The sequence below is a fragment of the Prionailurus bengalensis genome, chromosome D1, assembly GCF_016509475.1.
Source record: "Prionailurus bengalensis isolate Pbe53 chromosome D1, Fcat_Pben_1.1_paternal_pri, whole genome shotgun sequence".
NCBI lineage: Eukaryota > Metazoa > Chordata > Mammalia > Carnivora > Felidae > Prionailurus > Prionailurus bengalensis.
The window spans coordinates 87,324,604-87,345,785 of record NC_057346.1 but is presented as its reverse complement, the minus strand read 5'-3'; the positions used below and the strand labels follow the sequence as shown (position 1 = coordinate 87,345,785).

General features: G+C 35.7%; 1 protein-coding gene across 1 annotated transcript in view; it reads left to right on the top strand.

Moving 5' to 3' along the window:
- The window catches only part of CCDC73 (coiled-coil domain containing 73), a 134,755-nt gene that overhangs the window by 89,348 nt on the left and 24,225 nt on the right, over window positions 1-21,182 (top strand). The window contains exons 9-13 of the mRNA XM_043580887.1: window positions 5,522-5,650; window positions 6,147-6,206; window positions 7,345-7,449; window positions 16,489-16,599; window positions 20,757-20,891. Coding sequence (XP_043436822.1) covers window positions 5,522-5,650; window positions 6,147-6,206; window positions 7,345-7,449; window positions 16,489-16,599; window positions 20,757-20,891 — 540 coding nt within the window. The remainder of the gene's footprint in view (window positions 1-5,521; window positions 5,651-6,146; window positions 6,207-7,344; window positions 7,450-16,488; window positions 16,600-20,756; window positions 20,892-21,182) is intronic.

Here is a 21,182-nt window from a genome sequence, read left to right as displayed (position 1 = left end):
CTCTGTTATTCTTTTCTCGTATTATCTCTTTCAGTTAGCTCATATTCTGTGATTCAGTGATTCACTTCATGCAGATGACTTTATGTTTCCAGCCTCACATTTCCCTTAATATCAGTTCTATATTTTCAGCTACCTGAAGGGTCATCTCTTTCTATGACTTATTGTAAATTCAGGGTTAGCAGAGCACATATTGGATTGATTCTTCATTCTCAACATCCCTCCTCTCTCCCCCGGCCATCCCCCAAATTCATATAACTCTCCTTTCAAAGGAAATCTTCTTGCTGACAGTGAAGATGAACCATTGCTAGGACATTGGAACTTCATTTGGGGGAATTTATCATGGGTAGCCTTTTATAATTTGAAAAAAAAAAACATGAATGAAAGACTTTTATATATATATATATCTATATAAAGACATATCTATATCTATATCTATATCTAGGTATAGATATAGATATAAAGATATAAATATAAATAATAACCTCTGGCTCAGGCTTAGTCATTTGTGCTTTTTTCGCTTGCTTGATAGTCTCAGATCGTTAACCTCTTGTTTCTTGTCTTAAATACATTTTCATCTATTTCATCAGTGAAGTAGACTTCCCATTTCTTTTCCATTTTCATGCTTTCTCTTCCACATTTTATGGTTTTTATTTTCATTTCTCCTAGCTTCACCTAGATATTCTGGAATAATTTTTTTCCTTCATTCCCTTTGTCTACTCAATTATATCTTAAAATATCTCATATATTCCATTCTCCATTTTCAGTAATATAGACATTTATCATCTCATGCCTGGATTAATAAAACAGCCCCTTAGCCAAAGTTCTTTTATCTGGTTTTTATTCACTTTTGTTGCCAAACTAACTTTATTAGGTTACTAGTGTAATGCATTGCTTCTCTGTGCTGGACATGCTAGATATTTAGTATATATAGAAGGAACAATAGATTGAATAACTTCTCTTTTGCCTAATGAATCAAGTCCCAAATTTTTTCTACTTTATTGAGACAAATTGACATATAACATTATGTAAGTATAGGTGTACAACATATGATTTAGTCCCATACTTCTTTAATTGGCCTTCCAGAACTTCCAAAGTCTGGCCACATTCTACATCTTCAGCATTGTTTCCTACTATTTATTAAGCATCTTCTGTTCTATTTAATGCAAAATCTTTGTTGCAATTATTATAATTCTTCACTATGCCTTTCTTTTTTTGCCTTTGCTCCCCTCCATTTCTCCTGTCCACACTCAAAATGCCTTCTCTCAGTTTACTTGTATTAAACAGGATTGAGTCAGGAAACAGATGGCACATTGGAATAGGTAAAAGAGAAAAGTTTGATGAAGAAGCTGTTTACAAAGTTATGGGCAGGGTTCAGGGGAACCAACAGGGATAATGAATCACCACAGCAACAGAAGCAGTGGGGGAATGATTATACCACATAAACCCCAGGGGAAAGGGAAGGAAGCAGCTACTGGGAACCTGGAGAGAGCTATAGGCACAGCTGTAGAAGAAAGCTGAATTCAGAAGCTGTGACCTTTGGCAAAGGTACAGAGCTATTGTCATTTTGTGGCCATATAGGGAGAAAACTGGGGAAATACCTCTATCTGTCTGTCTTCCCAGGATACTGATTTACTGGTGCCTTCCAGAGATTGAACCCAGCCAGAAGCAAGAAAAACTGCTACATCCACAGATATCAGCACACAGGGGACAGAGCAGTATGGAGAAAGGGTGGAGAGTGAGTCAGGAGAGATAAATGGAGAAAATCCAGTATATTACTCATTCTTCAAGGCCTGCCTTCTTTGTTCAGACTTCTTTCATTATTCAGTATATGCTGATTGTTCTCTTTGTACCAGCCATTAATTTGCCTGCTTTCCTAAGCATGAAGTCCTGTCTCTTGACCCATGTTTAAAAAAAAAAACAATTATTTATTTATAAACATTTATTTATTTTTGAGACAGAGACAGAGCATGAACGGGGGAGGGTCAGAGAGAGGGAGACACAGAATCCGAAACAGGCTCCAGGCTCTGAGCTGTCAGCACAGAGCCCAACGTGGGGCTCGAACTCATGGACCGCGAGATCATGACCTGAGCAAAAGTCGGTCACCCAACCGACTGAGCCACCCAGGCCCCCCTCTTGACCCATGTTTTACTTTAGCAGTCATTTTAGTCAGTGCACATATCTAAAAGGGACATGTGAACTAAGACCAGTTAATCCTTTCTTCTGGATTTTGAACTAGGTATTGAGTTATGATTGGGTGAAGTTTTCTCTGGGCAGCTGAAGCTATAACATGAAGAACTCTGGAAGTTTTGGCAGCACTATTTTCTGCTGTTCCTTTTTCAGCTTCCTTGATATTACACTCTTGATTTTCCACCTACCTCAGTTGACTGTACTTCCTTCTAATATTAGCTTCTTCTCTAATCCATGAGTGTTGGAGTTCTTTAGGACTCAGTCATTTGCCATCTTCTGTCTTCTAACTAATAACTAAGTGATTGCACCTGTTTCCATGGCTTTGTATTCTATTATATACTATATTATACTACATATGTGTATATACTGTACTCTGATATGTGAGAAATGTGTTTATTTTGAAAAAAATACTAATCAGTACAATGAAGAAAATAAAAATTTCCTGTAGTCTTACCACCCTAATGAACTTTTTTTTCCCTTCAGAAGAGTTGTTATTATTTATTGAGTTCTTACAGTCTTTTGTTTTTTAATTTTTTTAACAAATTCTTTTTTTTTAATTTAAATCAAAGTTACTTAACATATAGTGTAGTAATGATTTCAGGCATAGAATTTAGTGGTTCATCACTTACATACAACACTGACTGCTCATCCCAACAAGTGTCCTCCTTAATGCCCATCGCCTATTTAGCCCATCACCCCATCCAATACCCCTCCACCAACCCTTAGTTTGTTCTCTGTATTTAAGAGTCTCTTATGGTTTGTCTCCCTCTCTGTTTTTATCTTATTTTTGCTTCCCTTCCCCTATGTTCATTTGTTTTGTTTCTTAAATTCCACATATGAGTGAAATCATATATTTGTCTTTCTCTTACTTTGCTTAGTATAATACACTCTAGTTGCATCCATGTTGTTGCAAATGGCAAGATTTCATTTTTTTTGATAACCTAGTAACATTCCATTGTGTGTGTGTGTGTGTGTGTGTGTGTGTGTGTGTGTGTGTGTATGTATCATATCTTCTTTATCCATTCATCAGTCAATGGACATTTGGGATTTTCCATACTTTGGCTATTGTCAATAGTGCTGCTGTAAACATTGGGGTGCACGTACCCCTTTGAATCAGCGTTTTTGTGTCCTTTGGATAAATACCTAGTAGTGCAATTGCTGGGTCATAGGGCAGTCCTATTTTTATTTTTTTTGAGTAACCTCCATACGGTTTTCCAGAGTGGCTGCACCAGTTTGCATTCCCACCAGCAGTGCAAAAGGTTCCTCTTTCTCTGCATCCTAGCCAACATCTGTTGTTGCCTGAGTTTAGCCATTCTGATAGGTGTGAGGTGATATCTCATTATGGTTTTGATTTGTATTTCCCTGATGATGAGTGATGGTGAGCATTTTTTCATTACATACCATCTTTTAAAAGTTGAAGTATATTAGGATTCTTAACTGTAAGTTGATTTTGTCAGCAAAAGAATTTAAAACTTTTTAAATGGTTATTTTTGAGAGAGAGAGGAGAGAGAGAGAGCATGCGCGTGCAAGTGAGTGGAGAAGGGGCAGAGAGAGAGGGAGACACAGAATCCAAAGCAGGCTCCAGGCTCTGAGTTGTCAGCACAGAGCCTGATGTGGGGCTCAAACCCACGAAGTGCAAGCTCATGACCTGAGCCAAAGTCAGCTGCTCAAGCGACTGAGCCACCCAGTTGCCCCAGCAAAGGAATTTAGATGTTGGTCATCTCAGACTTAGAAAATGGTCAGAAAGGGAACCTATGCAGTATTGAAGAGCATGCCATAAAATCAACTTCAGTCCTGAGTATTGTATGTTGTCACTATTGACTGTAATGATGCTGCTACGCTACTGTGGTGTCATTGTTGCCCATGGAAACTTGATGTTACTAGCATTGCCCCTGCAGACTGTCAACAGATGGATTTGCAACAGTTCTTGTTCTTTGTGGTATTAGTTTCTCATCCAATATCCAGGACAGGTGTATCTGATTAGCAGAGTCTGGCCTCATGCTCATAAAGCTAGTATCTGCCATGTCTGGCTTCTCTAGTGGGCAGTGGACTCTTGTAGAATTCCTCCAGAATTCAAAGGGAGTTCAGATACTGTGTAGTTAAGAATGTGAAAATCACATTCTTGAGTGTTTAATATAGTGAGTATACACAGAACAGCAGTATAATAAATTATACACCAATTCAGAAGTTGGTATTTCAGAATTATAATGTGTTTGGATGATATCTATTAAGCTCAATGGATATGTAACTTCACAAATGAAGACTTCTTTTATATTCCCTGTGATTCTAATAATCTGCAGTGATGCTAGAGTTATTTTTTTGAGTTACAAATCTTATGTCTTTCTCCTACTCAGAATCCTTCAATTTTTTTTTTTTTGAGAGGGAGGAGGGGCAAAGGGAGAGGGAGAGAGAGAATCTTAAGCAGGCTCCATGCCCAGCATGGAGCCCAACATGGGGCTAGATCTCATGACCCTGAGATCATAACCTGAGCCCAAATCAAGAGTCAGACATTTAACTGACTGAGCCACCCAGGTGCCCCCAAATCCTTCAATTATTACCTCATTGACTAGAGGATAAAATTAAAACTTTTTATCTTGGCCGACAAATCCCTTTCAAAATTTGAATCTTGTCAAATTTCTAGCCACAATCACAAATACTCTACTCCTCCCCCTTACCCATAACATGTAAGCTCCAACTATATCCTATTCTGGTTCCCTGAAAAATACCATGCTCTTTTATGTTTCTGCATGTTTGTACGTGTAGAATCTTTTTGTCTGGAATATGTACTCCTTTTTTGCCTTCTTTGCAAATTTATCTTTGAAGACTCCATTCAGAAACCGCTTTTCCTAATAGTGCCTTCTTGATGCCCTCAACCAAACTCCTTCTTTCTTTATGTTTCTGTGCATTCCTATACTTTAGCAGTCATCACATTATATTGTGATTATTTCTTACAGAAACTTTTATTAGATGCTAACAAACTTGGAAACTGATAATCTTTTATTTCCTTTTTTTATCTCAGAAGATTTTTGTTAAATAAGTAATCAATGAAAACACCCTACTTCCGGTTGGTTAGTTCATTTGGTTTGTGTGCTCTTTTTAAGAGGAAAAAATCCTGCATTCTATCCTTGTATCATTGTGTCTATGGTTATAGCCACAAATAGCATTCCCACCTTGGCTAATTATCTTGCAACAGAACTAGGGGAAATAGACCTTGATGGACCAGTAATATTGTCTTAAATGATAGGTTTAAAATGGTCTTTAAAACTGTCAGAAAAGTACCTTGCTGTGATGAAATGTTTATACTGAATTTTCTGTTTATATTTCTCATGTTAAGGAACTTAAAAAAGTTACTTCAGACTTGATAAAGTCCAAGGTCACATGTCAACAAGAGATAGGAGAAGAAAACATCCATTTAACAATTAAAGAACAAAAATTTCAAGAACTTCAAGAAAGATTCAACATGGTATTTAATTAAATGCATTCATGTTTATATAATTGTTTTTGTAAAATTTATGAGAATTTCAGGATTATAATATAAAAGCATTCCTTTGTAAAAATATATCTAGTAAAAAAAAGGTATTATGAATTTTTCACTCTAGGTAATTTTTGCCATTATCAGCAAGAATTTAAGACAATAAAATTTGTCTATAACCATTTTATTTCCACTTTAATGTAGTGTCAGGTAATCTTATGGTACAATGGTGTCTCCAGAAAAGCTTTTGGAGATAAGAAATTTTGTAGTTTTTTTAACATTAATATTTATAAATTTGTACACCAGCCTGTATTGGGTGTCTAATACAGTCTTTATTTCACTAGAACCACTACTGCCCCAGCAAACAAAGGTTGGTACTCTGGGGTGGTAAGGGGTCATGGCACTCCTAAACTTGTTGAGCACTGAATTAAATGTAGAATTTTCTGAATTTTATGTCATAACTTTAAAATTACTCAATTTTTTAAAGGAATTGGAATTAAATAAGAAGATTAATGAAGAGATTACGCATATTCAAGAAGAAAAACAGGCAAGCAATCATAAGATATTTTGGAAGCCAGTAAATATTTTTAAAACTGATATAACGTGAGAAATAAACAAGTTCAGTAACAAATGGAATCATGTGTAGGTCAGTTGCTAGCACATAGTAAGCACTCAGGGTCATTTGAATGGATACATGTGAACCTTTATAATCAGGTCTCACATATGCTCCCATTAAAAAACAAATCAGAGAAATGGGAAGATGTTTGTCATAGGGGACAAACTTCCAATTATAGTATGAGCAAGTTCTTGGGGTTTAATGTACAGCATGATGATTTTAGTTAACAGTACTGTATTACATACTTGAAAGTTGTTAAGAGAGTAGATCTTAAATGTTCTCACCACACACACACAAATAGGAATTATGTGAAGTGGTAGAGATGTTAATTAATCTTATGGTAATTATTTAGCACTATATACGTGTATCAAATCATCATGTTATACAACTTAAGTTGACACAATGTTATGTGTCAATTATATCTTAATAAAGTTGGAAAAATATTATAATATTTAATAAAAAGGATAAAAATAAATCAGTTTTTTCCTTGATAGTTTAGACCATTGGTACCCTAGCAGGTAATTACTGAAATGTGTGTATGCTTAGAGCATACATTTACAGGATGTTATACTCTCATTTAAATCTATTTGATATTTATAAATTTTCTATTTAAAAAAAAAGGTCCATGAAAGAAAAGTTCTGTTTCTTTTTTTTCTTTTCTGCTTTTCTTCCATTTCATTATGAATGCATATCATGACATTTTAGCCCGTTAGCAGTATGACATTTTAGTAAGGATTTATGTTTACCTTTTTTAAGACAAGCCAACAATAATTTTAGTTTTGAATTCTTCACATTTTTCAGTAGTGTCTCATAATCCATGGTCCATTTCAAAAAACTTTGTTAATTATTTGAAGAACTCTTGGAAATAGTACTTTGTAAGAAATTATACAAGTTATTTTAGATATTAAGTTAGTAAAATATGCTATTAGTTTATTTCAGTATCTTGTTATGGTATTTAAATTAAACTATAAAGATAATAAGTTAAGAAATTAGAAAAAGTACTTTAAGAATGAATTTAGAAACATACCTACAAAATTTTTTCAACTAATATATTTATACTCTTTTAAAGGATATCATCACTTCTTTCCAACATATGCAGCAGTTACTTCAGCATCAAACTGAAGTTAATACTGAACTGGAAGCAGAGTTGAAGGTGTTGAAAGAAAATAATGAGGTTGTATATAGATATATAGATACAGATATAGTGTATTTATATCTAATGAGCTTTACCTGTTTAGTTGCATTTATCTGCCCAACTTTATCTGGGATCATTTTGAATTTTAGGGGTAAGATATGGCCTTCTTCACCAACTTGGTATCAATGTCTAAAGTAATGAATATATGTGTGTATATATATTTTTTTTAATTTAAATTTAAGTCACTAGTTAAGTGTTAAGTTTTATCAAGTATCTGACTTAATTTTGTCACAGATTGGATGAGATTTTTTTTCTTTGTCTTAGAATTATGGCAAAGACCAAAACTGAAAATAGAAGGTGGTAAGTGTCACGATATTCTAAGAGAACAGTCAGTGAACTCCCAGAAATTGAGGCAGACCCCTCTTCATGGGTTTAGGTAGAACTGGCCCTGTTATCACAGCAATCACACCATCATCTTATTTCCATATTTAAAAAAAAATGGAGAGAGGAATAAATTATGGTCACTGATGTTTTGGGAGTAACAGTTCCATAAGAGAGGCTTTTCTATTACATCCCTAGTTGGGAGGGGTCATACATTTCCCCTAATAAGCTAGGTGAAGGAGTCTTTGTGAAAATCATGTAAAGATTGGGGTACAAAAGGAAAGTGCCATCTTGTTTTGTGGATGGATGCTTGAGATGCTATAAAAACTTGAAGGTTCACTCTGGTGTTGGCAGTAGAATAAAATGTGATAAGTTCATGTGGAAGAACTGGCATATGTTTTTTGAAGTTTGGAATTATACCAAGAACATATAGACTAGTGCACAGTTATGTTCCAGAAATTTCAAGGAGGAAAGTTTTTGAAGTGATCTTTACCAATGGGGCTTGAAGTGTATTATGCTTGTTCCAATACTGTATGGCCCAGTAAGGGTGCAGAAGAGAGACATTTGGTGGTTTCTCGGTTCCACATGAAGGAACATGGAGGTTAGTGGAAGGGCAGAAATTGCTCTGTGTCCCCCTGGCCAAGTGATTGGATGTCTAAGTCAAGAGAAGGAGGTGGGGACATGTTCCACTGGGGTGGCCAGTGGAAGATATTTGTGTTCCTCTGAAGGAAATCTTGGAAATGAAGGTAAAGCTGAACATTTTTCAAGAAAACTACAATCACAGGGTACCTGGGTGTCTCAGTCAGTTGGGCATCTGACTCGATTTGGGCTCAGGTCATGATCTCACGGTTTGTGGGTTCCAGCCCTGTGCAGAACCTACTTGGGATTCTCTCTCTCTCTCTCTCTCTCTCTCTCTCTCTGCCCCTCCTCTCTCACTCTCTTTCTCTCTCTCTCTCTCTCTCTCTCTCTCTCTCTCTCTCTCTCTCAAAAATAAGCTTAAAAAAAAAAAAGAGAAAACTACAATCACTTCCCATGGAAAGACCACCATCAGCAGAGGCCAAGGCCAACTTCCTGGGTATATAACCAGTGCAGTTGCATAGGGATCCATACTCAGAAGGGCTTTTTGCTTCAGGTTTAATGTTCTGTGTTCACGGTCTTGAAATTTTCATCTTTAAATTTATGTTTTGTAAATTAAGTCTGATGGGAAAATGGAGCCTGCACTGGAGTCTTGGAGCCTCAGCTCAGGCTTTGCCGTGTCTCCTACTGCCTCTCAGGATGAGTTTTTGGCTGCTGGTTCTGCCATACTTTGGTATGCTAAGCCCTGCCTGGCCTCATCCTCTCTGCTTCTGTTCCACCACTGTTGTGGTCACGTTCCTGGGGAGAGGTTTGTGTTCTACTGTTGCTCTTTATGTTTGGTGGAGGGCTAAATATAGCAGGGAGGGTCTGGGTCCATTGCATATGTCTGCAGCATCATCTGTCTCAGGTTGGCAATACCTTGGCACATTAGGTAGGTGACTTGGCAGGGGGTGAGTCCTCAATCCAGGTACTGAGATGTATCCCTGCCTGGCATTTGCAATCTGTTGGGGGTTACCCATCTGCCATGAGTTGGGGCAGAGGTCCCATGAGACAGGAAGATTGACTTCCTCACCCCCAGCCAGGACACACATGGGTCCAGCAGCTTGCAGGAGGTAGAACCCAGTAGTTGGTGGATCTACTAGTGTTGAGTTGTACGGTGAGGCCCTCAGGCATCTGTGAGGATCTGAATTTGCCCTATGAGTATCCCTTTGCCCAGGGGCCCATGACATTAAATAGAAAGTAAAAAGCACGATGACATGATAAGCTCATAGGGAGAGAGAGAAAGGGGGAGTGACCATGAAGGAAGGAAAAAGTTTTGTATTTTCGTATCTTCAATAACACCTTTTCTGTGCTTTTTAAATTTTGCACTGGGCCCCACAAAGTATGTTGAATTCATCATCATTGACTGGAGCCAGACTTAACCTGAACAATGCCAGAGTTGTCTCCTCATCGTTGATGTTCTATGACTAATTATGTAAAGAGAGTTTTGGCTTTTTTATTTCTCTTGCCTGCCCCTAATATTATAAAACTTAGACCTGGAGGGACGCCTGGGTGGCTCAGTCGGTTAAGCATCCAACTCTTAATTTTGGCTCAGGTCATGATCTCACAGTCATGAGATTGAGCCCCCTTGCAGGACTCTGAGCTGACAGCACGGAGCCTGGTTGGGATTCTCTCTCTCTTTCTCTCTGCACCTCTCCCTCCTCAAAATAAATTAACTTAAAACAAAAACAAAAACAATTTAGACCTGGAAGAGAGAGAGGGAAGAGGTTTGCCAGAGTCAAACTCCTCCTTCCTCTTAACCTCTTCACCTCTTCCAGTAAGGCTAGTGAAAAATCTCTGAAAGTCCAGCTATAAGCAAGTATCCCCCACCTCCTTTACTTATCTACAGATAGATAGCTGGGACTTTCTCTAATATTTTAAACCTTATCACAAGAAACATGGGATAGAATTTACCCAAATTCTTTATGAGTAGCAGTTACCAGGACTGTTTTCTAGTCCATTTAGAGGAGTTGAAACAGATTTTTAGGATGAACAAAATATTAATAATCAGCCAATCCAGTCATTTCATTTCATGATGAACTAGAGGTCCGGAAAGTGTAAGCAATATAGTTCAAGGATTCTTAATTAGTGGCAATCCTCAATTTAAATTTTTGTACTTGTTCTACTCCAGCACTATCTCTACATTACATTGTTAATGTATTCTTCCTAGATTAATGAGAGCTGCCACTTTTGTTAGATCAGTTATTTGAAAACTACAACTTTTAAATTGCTGTTCATGAGTTCTAAATGCAATGTTTTTGTGTTGCTTAATTTTGTTGGGTGTGAAGTGCATATGTATGTGTGTGTGTGTGTGTGTGTGTGTGTATAAGAAACATGTGAATATATACTAATATATATTTATATATAGACACTGAATTAATCATGACCTTAACTATAGTTCCAAGATCTTTTAACTATAAGTGCTAATATCTTAGATAATCCAGGTGCCTCTCTCTGTAACTAGTACCATTATTATTTGAGCCTTGATAGTATGTAGAGAAACTAGATGTCATACAGAAATTTCATGCAAAGTATTGGCAAGAACAGGATAGAATTGTCAGCTTTTTATTTTTATAAGTAACAATATTAAAAATAAACACCATCTACCATCACTTTCATTTTATAAAAAAGAATATTTTTACACCACATATTAAGGATATGATCTCAGAATAAAGATAATCTTTTACAGGAAAAGACATTTGATGATTTATAAAGACTTTTTTTTTTTTTTTTTTTTTTTTTGCCATGAACTAGTGACATTTTGTCATGGATCAGTACTTGTTTGCAGACTGGTGTTGGAGAACCACTGATATATAGTATAACAAAATATTAATGTTGAACTGTTGCTGCAGATTATGCTGCATAGATATCTCAAGTGTTTTCTCAAGGAGCATTCTAATTCCACCTGTATTAAAAGGGATCATTACTCTTCATAATGGCCTACTGTTTTTCAGTGCTCTGCAATCATGCTGTCATCTGTCTCATTTTTTAATAGTAGTTTGGAGCATAGAGACCTGAATTCCCATGATAGACAATATTTCCTACTATAATTTAATCATAGTTTAGTCTAGATATGAGTCTAGTTATACTGCTATAGGCCTAGCATTAACAAGAATAGTTTACTTAGTTTGCTCCTATAGTCGTAGTATTAACCAGAATAAGTTACTTAGTTTTTGGTATAGTAAAATATTAACAGATGGTTTATTTTGACTTTCCACAATATCGAGTTTTTCAAAATGTTTTTCAGATTTGTTAATCCAGGTGCAAATAATAACAAATAATTTTCTGAAAGAGTAAATTCCATGAGAACAGTAACATTTTCGTGCATTTAGCATAAGAGCTAAAAGAGTATCTGGCACAGAGTAGGAGCTCATTAAATTTTATTAAATTAATGAGTGATTAACAATGAATAAATTCAGAATCTTTGTAAGTTCAGATATTGCCAGATCCAGGCTTATGGTTAAACATGTTGAATTGAACCCACACATTCACTTCTATTTCCTTCTAAAACTGAAATAAAATGACAGTAAATCCACAAGGACAAGTATATAAGGAAACAATAAAAATTAAGGTTTGAAAGATGGAACCAGGGGCGCCTGGGTGGCTCAGTCGGTTAAGCGGCCGACTTCGGCTCAGGTCATGATCTCGCGGTCCGTGAGTTCGAGCCCCACGTCAGGCTCTGTGCTGACAGCTCAGAGCCTGGAGCCTGTTTCAGATTCTGTGTCTCCCTCTCTCTGACCCTCCCCCGTTCATGCTCTGTCTCTCTCTGTCTCAAAAATAAATAAACGTTAAAAAAAAAATTTAAAAAGCAAGTTGGAACCAGATGGAAAATTTGTAATTTACCTAGCAAATGAAAGAAAGTAGAAACCCAAGGCAAAGGTGCAAAAATGCTAAGGAATTGCAAGCATCGTGTGCCTCTAGAAACTGGTGTGCACCCGAAGCCAAAGGCTTCTATATAAGAAGCTAGAAGCTATCATACCTCCAAATTCTCTTTCCTACCTTGCCCAAAAAGGCACTGCCTGTCTCCTGCTAGACAGAAGATTGGAGATTTACACTGGAGAGTTTGAGGGACAACAGGTTGGGAAATCCAGTGGTTTGCTGGTGACCGCTTATAGTAGCGATTGCTGGTTGTCAGAGCTTTTGTCATTTGTGAGCTGCTTGTTAAACTAATGGTAGTTTTGAATCTGCCCATGGTGGGAATATTTAAAAGTGCCAAATGCTGTACCAGTATGCTACTGAGACTGTTATATTGAGAACAGAGTGGGAAGTCTAAAATACTGATATCTGAGCCCTCCCTGCTCTGTTTCCCCATTTAGAGGACAGCTAGCCTTATCACTTCCAGGCAGGAGAATGGAAGATTCCTTTCTTGGGAAACTAACTTGCTCAAGAGAAAAGACTGTAGCTACTGCAGTTAAGCTCTCCCAGTGAACTAGCTCGGCCAGATCAACCTACAGTGAAGCCCATCATTTGACAAAACTTTCAACCAGCTTTTTAGTACTTCATTCTTAATACAAACATGCAGTTAAGGATCACTAGGCATAGTGAAGAAAGTCTCCACCATGCAAATCAGGCAAAACAAACAGGGAGATGGAAAAAAAAGAAAACAAAACAAAAGAAAAAAAACTTGGAGAAACTAAGAAAACATACTCAGTAAAGAGAAATATATTTATTAATCCACAAAACAAGAATTAGGAGTCTATAAAGAAACACTGATAGAATAAAAGAGAACCCTTAAAATAAATATTTTAGGAGACATAAAAAGTATAGTGCAAAGTTTGGAGGATAATATTGAGATAATCTTCTAGAAAGTAGAACCAAAAGACAAGAAGATGGAAAACAGGAGGGAAAGAATATTAGGGGTTCAGTCCATGAGATTTAGTGAGTTTGAGGGAGAACAGAGAAAATGAAGAAGGGATGACCAAAGAAGTAATTACTAGAATGTAACCTAGAACTGAAGAATTTGAGTTTGTTTTGCTCAACACCAATACCTATCATTATGAAACTGAATACACACTTAGAAGATTCTAAAACTCTTTGTGGAAAAAAGAAATAGGTCATATACAAAGGATTAAGACTAGGAATGGCAACATAATGACTTTAGACTTCTCACTGGCAGTGCTGAAAGATAGAAGATAATAAAACCATGTCTTCAGTGGTTGGAGAGAAATTGATTTCTAAAGCAGAATTGTACTGTATTCAGCCAAACAAATCACTATGTATTGGTAGAATAAAGATATTTTCAGACATTTAAGTCCTCAACAAAAGAAGCATCCTGTATCTCCCTTATCAAGAAGTAATGGAAAGTTTCTTTACCAAGACAAGAGAATAAACCAGGAAAGAGGAAACAATAGGATCTAGGAAACTGGAGACCCATCCCAGAAGAGAGAAGGAAATCCTCAGTGATCACCTGATCAGTGTAGTGGACTGAAAGAGCAATAGGTCCAAATTGTAATGGAAGAATGGAAAGTCTCCAAAGAGTGGAAACTGAGAAAGTGTCTGATATAGGTAGTTTCTTTTAGGTGAGGGTATGGGTCGGGACAAGAAATGATTGACATATGTAATACACTGTTTTAAGAACATAATGCTCTTGGTCATTTATTATTAGGATAGATACTGTAGTATCTCCTCTCACATCTCTTCTAAACTTTGATTTGTATATCTTCTAAAATATCACTTTCTTCAAGTGCCCAGTGATCCTTAACTACATGTTCATATTAAGAACGAAGTATTAAAAAGCTGGTTGAAAGTTATCAATATAGATACTGTATTTGTCAGAATGTTAAAATAGTAAGCATCTATTAAATACATGCATTGTAGGGGCGCCTGGGTGGCGCAGTCGGTTGGGCGTCCGACTTCAGCCAGGTCACGATCTCGCGGTCCGTGAGTTCGAGCCCCGCGTCAGGCTCTGGGCTGATGACTCGGAGCCTGGAGCCTGTTTCCGATTCTGTGTCTCCCTCTCTCTCTGCCCCTCCCCCGTTCATGCTCTGTCTCTCTCTGTCCCAAAAATAAATAAAAAACATTGAAAAAAATTTAAAAAAAATATATGCATTGTAAATATTCAGAAACTGTTCTATTATTATGTTCCATGTAAATTAAGAGGAACACATGACTTCTATAAAAATATTTACATTATTGGGGCTCCTGGGTGGCTCAGTCGGTTAAATGTCTGACTTTGGCTCAGGTCATGATCTCACCGTTTGTGACTTAGAACCCTGTATCGGGCTTTCTTTTTTTTTTTTTAATTTTTTTTTTTCAACGTTTATTTTTATTTTTGGGACAGAGAGAGACAGAGCATGAATGGGGGAGGGGCAGAGAGAGAAGGAGACACAGAATCGGAAACAGGCTCCAGGCTCTGAGCCATCAGCCCAGAGCCCGACGCGGGGCTCGAACTCACGGACCGCGAGATCGTGACCTGGCTGAAGTCGGACGCTTAACCGACTGCGCCACCCAGGCGCCCCTGTATCGGGCTTTCTGCTGTCAGCACAGAGCCCATTTCAGATCCTCTGTACCCTCCTCTCTGCCCCTCCCCTGCATACAGGCACACACTCTCTTTTTCTCTGTCTCAAAAATAAAAAATAAACCTTTAAAAATATATATATTTACATTATCCTGAGGTAGAGGCAGTCAAAATAGGTATTCATTGAAAGTTATTAAAGTGCAGTTATGCTCTTTATGTGCTAAAGGAGAATTTTGATGTTTAAACTGTAAAATGCTTTTTATTAGCTATTTCCATAATTTTACATAATAATGTCATTGTGTATTGATACTCTAGATGCAACTGAGAACAGGTGGATACAATTTTTTTTTTTAAGTTAATTTTTTTTTTCCAACGTTTATTTATTTTTGGGACAGAGAGAGACAGAGCATGAACGGGGGAGGGGCAGAGAGAGAGGGAGGCACAGAATCGGAAACAGGCTCCAGGCTCTGAGCCATCAGCCCAGAGCCCGACGCGGGGCTCGAACTCACGGACCGCGAGATCGTGACCTGGCTGAAGTCGGACGCTTAACCGACTGCGCCACCCAGGCGCCCCCAGGTGGATACAATTTAAATAGAATACTGTGAAGCCTTTAAAATGAGATAGATCTGTACTTTATGGCATGGAAAGTAAGCAAGAAATATTCATTTTTTAAGAAAAAAAATTGCAGAAGAACACAATATGTATGGTATGGTCTCATCTGTATTTGAAAAGACATATTTTATGTACTAGTATGCTTAGAGACAACTTCTGGAAGGCAACGCAAAAAACTGCTAGAGTGGTTACCTCTGGGGAGGAGAATTGGAGAGCTGATAGAGGAATACTTTACCTTTTCTTTCTACATCCTTTGTGTGGCTTGAAATGTTTACTTTGAACATACATAGCTTTCCTAATGATAAACTTAAAAATTCCAGATGTATTAGACATGTAGGTAGAGTTTTTAACTATTTTTTTTTTAACAGAAGTTTACTTGGATTATCAGCATTGAAGAAACCTAATAATATTGGTGACAGTAATTTAATACGTTTCAAATCCTTGTCTTAGAAAACAGTATTTTTTAGTCTTAAAGGTTTTTTTGGAGGGGGTATAGTGATTATATTAATGTTAATTTATGAAGTAATGAGTTCATATGGTAAATATTGAAGCTGTACTAAAAATGTGTTAATTTGAAATTAAAAATTAAAATTGTATTTAAGGGTTTTTTAGCTAGTTAATTTCTAAAATAAATAGATATGGAAAAAATGTTCTGTGGTAGTTAAAATTTTGTAGTAGAGTTGGGCTGGATTATGCTACATTTCATATTTTTCAGTGCTGTACTTTATATTACTTTTTCAGTACATTAAAACTTATGCAGTGAAACTGAATAATGGCAATGTTTTTATACCCTTTTATAGCCATTTCTTTTTCATAACCTCCCCCTATTTCCTGTTAACTAAACTATAAGCACCTTTCTGTTAATTTATGAAAATTATTGTTGAGATAGCACATTATCACTGATCTGTATGGCACTTTCAGCATGTTAGAAGCAAAGGTCCAAGCAACATAAAACACATCAAAATTCATTAATGTGGTATTGATTATTTTTTGGATAATTAATTTTATTGCAGACCCTTGAAAGAGATAATGAGCTGCAAAGGGAGAAGGTAAAAGAAAATGAAGAAAAGTTCCTTAATCTTCAAAATGAGCATGAGAAAGCACTGGGAACTTGGAAAAAGCATGTAGGTTTATGAAATATTAAAATATTAAAATATTTTAAATAGTTGTAGACATTAAAAATAACTATTAAATGCTAAGAAAATATTGCAAAAATCATATAGGAATAAAATCAGATACATGTTCTTCTTGCACTTGTATTTCCAAGAAGTGAATGCTGTTGAAAAGCTAAATTTAATAAAATTTCCTGTAATGCTTTCATGCCTGAAAAACCACACATATACATGTGTGTATATTTATATTTATATAAATATTGATATATATAATTTGAATGACTTCTCATATGTGACAGAGAAAAATTAATTACCTTTTCATAAAATAATTGCATAGTATTTTAGTAAATTATTAAAATAATTATATAGGTACTATTATTAGTAGCAGTTTTGTTGAGATGTATTAAAACCATGTTTAGAACGTGTACAGTATTTGAGTTCTATAGTATTAACATTTTATCATAAAGAATTGATATGTTATAAACATAGATATTTCCTTAAACCACATCCATTTATTTTACACTAAATTTTCATTTTAGTAAAGTAGATAATAAAAGTATGAAATGGTATAAATTAAAATTGTAAAATATAAAGGTTCACTTTAAATATTGGTGGGCCCCAAAACTGATGATTCTATTTTAATATGTATTTTCATTTCCATTCAATTCTTTCAAAAGAATTCACACAATAGAAAGTCATGATGAGTTTATGGAAACTATATTTTGGGAAAGAAAGATTATGTTTTGGACTATTATACTAATTACACTATACTTTTCTAATACTATAATAATGTAATATATTTTATACTAATATATATATCTGAGTACCAGGTTGATAAACATTTTATAGATTTTGATATAAATTGTTATATAAGTAACTCTTGATTTTCCAATTCATTTGCAGCTAACATGTTCTCTTAATTTGTATTTTGGAGAGATCAAGTCTTCACTGATGAATTTAATAAGGTTTATCCAAATCTCAAAAAGTATTTGTAGTTAGTTGTATCAGAATACTAAAAAATGCTTACTCTCTGTACAAGTAAAGTTTACTGTTAAGCAAGAAGCATAGTAACATTCATTTTAGCTTAAGTGAATTCACATTTCATCTTAACACTTCCTTATTATTCCTGATGTTTAGAAACCTTGGAAATGGTACTGTTGGGATAAGGAAAACTGTAAAGTGAAAAGAGAATATACTTAACTATGTCAACCATACCCCTCCCCCCACAAAAAGATTAGTTGCCCTAAGAAAATAAGACATTCCTTTTCCCTGAAACTATAACCATGCCCTTCTCATAGGGAAAAATCAATTGAATTCCAAAAAATAAGCAGTTTCAATAAGGTGAGGCCTCCATCTGTAAATTTGTATAAAATTGGTTTTGTCTTAAGATACTTTAGTTTCTACAATCATTTCACTTCCATATGCTTTAGTACTAAACAAAACATAGTTAAATAAGAAAAAGCTGCTATGGTTCTATATAAGAATTTTCTTGAGTGAGAGGTCAGATCTACTCTTTAATTGTATTTCTATCTCTTTGTTTTTCACCATTCTTGAGTGAAGGACAGTGCAGGTGTTGCTGTAGGATTGTATCAAGATGGGTTTTTAAAAACTTAAAAAGATACTGGCAAAAATAAGATGGAATCATATAAACTGCTATTTCCACCCCTCTCCAAAACAGCAACAGTAAAAGAAATACCGTACAAATAAAACTTTGTGACTATTATTAGATAGTACAGTTAAAATTCATTGAAATTTATAAAGAACATGTTGTATGCATCTGTTTGCATTTGACTAGTTATATAGTTAATGGATGAACATAGACAAAAGACAATAAATGAGGTTGTTCAGAAAATACTTAGTGGAAGGGGTTGGTTATAAAAGGAATTCAATTCACAACATTTGTTGAGCATCTACTGTGTTAGGTACCATTCCAGGTACTGGATTTTCAGAAATGCCTAAAATAAATTTAGATTAATAAAGAGCTCACACTCTAAAAGGGACAGATAACTATGAAATTAACCACAGTAACATGGAGTAGTTTAAGTAGTATTAACAAATTTACTGTGAAAGTACAAAATAAATCATATCACTTAGCTAGGTTGGAGAAAGTTTTAGAGAAAAGATGACACTAGAGTTTGGTCTGGAAAGATAAATAGGGTTTCACCACACAATATGTGTCCATTTCCTACACTTCTCTTTCCATCCTGCTGGCATTCCACTTAGTAAAGAATGGGAAAAATCATGGAGGTGTGAAACTGCATCTTCAAGGGTGATGAGTAATCTGATTTGAATAAAGCATAGGATATGTGAAATGTGACATTGGAAAATAGGTTGAGATCATCTTTCAAAAGGCTCCTTACTAAGGAAGTTGAATTTTATAAGTAAAGGGAAGCCATTGAGAATATTAAAGCAGAGAAGCAACAGATCTTTTAGGAAAATAACTCCTGCAACAGAATGGAAGATGGCTTTATGGAAAGAGACCAGTAAGAGGAACACTGTAAATAATCTAACCTTGAGCCTATGATGGTGTCAGTGAGGACAACAGTAGTGAGAACAGAGGAGTAGATGCGAAAAGCATTTAAAAGTGGAATTGGCAGAGTTAAGTGACATTTCACATAAAGTGTTAGAAGGGGAAAGGAGTCAAACATGACTCTGTGATTAGTATAACTAGTAGAATGATAATGTCATTAAGTGACATAAGGAAGGTGGAAGGAGAAGAAGATTTGTAGATGAAAATGAGTTTAATTTGGAAGCTGCTGAATTTATACTGCCTGCAGGACATCTAGCCTGAGATGCATACCATGCATTTAGAAAACTTGAATCTAAGGAGAGGGGTTGGGAGATGAGATACAGATTTAAGATTTATTAGCATGAAGATGAAATTTGAAGGTATGGTTCTAATCATCTATGGAAGGAGTGGAGGACTTGTGACGAATCCTATGGAAGAAAGAGTAGGGTGGGTGAGTGTTGGGGCAGGGCGGGACGGGGAGCCTGGTAAGAACAGTGAGCAACATTGGAGGAGAGAGGAAGAATAGTACCATGAAAACAAAAGAGGCTGTTCCAAGAACAAGTAGGCAACGTAGTCCTGCTACAGAGCTGTTAAATGGTATGAAACTTGGGAAAAATCCTTTTGCTAATTTGCAGGTGATATCTGCCAGCGGGGGCTGGGGGGAGGGATCTGTAGACCAATGAGGATAGAAGTCAGGTTGTTAAGGAGTATGGGAGGTTAGAATTTGAAACTAGGAAGTGTGGATTTTTATTTTAAGAAGTGAGAGAGACAGTAAATGGGTCAAGGATAAAAATAAATTAGGAATGTGAGAAGAGCATATTTGTGGGCTGAGGAGAACATGCTGGCATATTGGGAAGGATTGTAAATAAGCAGCAGAGAGGAGATTAGTGCTGGAGGTAGGCTCTGAGGGAGATTGGAAAGGATGGGATAAAGAACTCATGGAGAGTTGAGCCTTGGAAGAGAAGTACCTTGCACAGATAGATTTTTAAAAGGTTAAAAACAGATGAGACGAAGGGAAAGTAATAGGTGAGTTCATGTCTGTTAGCTTCTGTAGGGACTCAGTGGCACTTACTTTGTCTTATATTTGAGGTTCCCGTGAAAGAGTATTCCCCCAAGAAAAAGATTATGACATTTTAAATAGCTAGTGAAAGCCCAGTTTATAGATGTAAATATTAGGCTGAAGTGTCAGTTATTGTTGTACTAATGCTCAGTACTCTTCATTCAGTAGAGTTAAAATCTGTATGTCTAATTTGCAACAATAAAATAAAACTTGGAAAAAGCAATAAAGGCATAACTTTTATAGAGCTTTTATGATTAAGAATAATACTTTTTCATTTGTAACAAGAGGTAGTTTAATATAGTAGTTAAGAATACAAACCCTAGAAATAGCTGTGGGTTTGGATCCTGACTATATCCACTTGATCTAGGCAAATTACTTAAACATCTATGAGCTCTACATTTCTCACCTGTAAATGGGGATTTTTAAAAGCATAAAATTATGTTTATTAAGTACTCAGCACAATTCAATAAATGGTAGCTCTTGATATTATTCACTTTTGTCATCTTTTTTATTTTTTACTTTTTCCAAAAACTTGTGTTAATAAAATATTCCCATATAAAACACACTTATACAACTATTTTTGGTTAAATTTTATATTAGGTTGAAGAACTTACTGGAGAAATTAATGAGATTAAAAATGAGTTATCATCACTTAAAGAAACTCATATTAAGTTACAAGAACATTACAATGAATTATGTCATCAGAAGAAGTTTGAGGAAAACGAGAACTTTCAGGTAAAATTCAAGTGTTTTGTGGTTACAAAACTGAAAGAAATTAGGACCATCACTGATGGTTTTCTTCCTGCTTTATATTTTAAGTGTCTCAAATTTTAAAATAGGAGTATAAGTATGTGGTCTATAATACATTTTCAGTTAATTTTTGTGTACAGTATGACATAAGGATTGAGGGTCATTTTTTTGGACATGGATTTCCAGTTCCAACATGCACATTTTTTGAAAAGACATTTTTTTCTCTCATTTTACATTGGTATGTTTTTTGAAAGTTAATTGATCTAATATATGTAT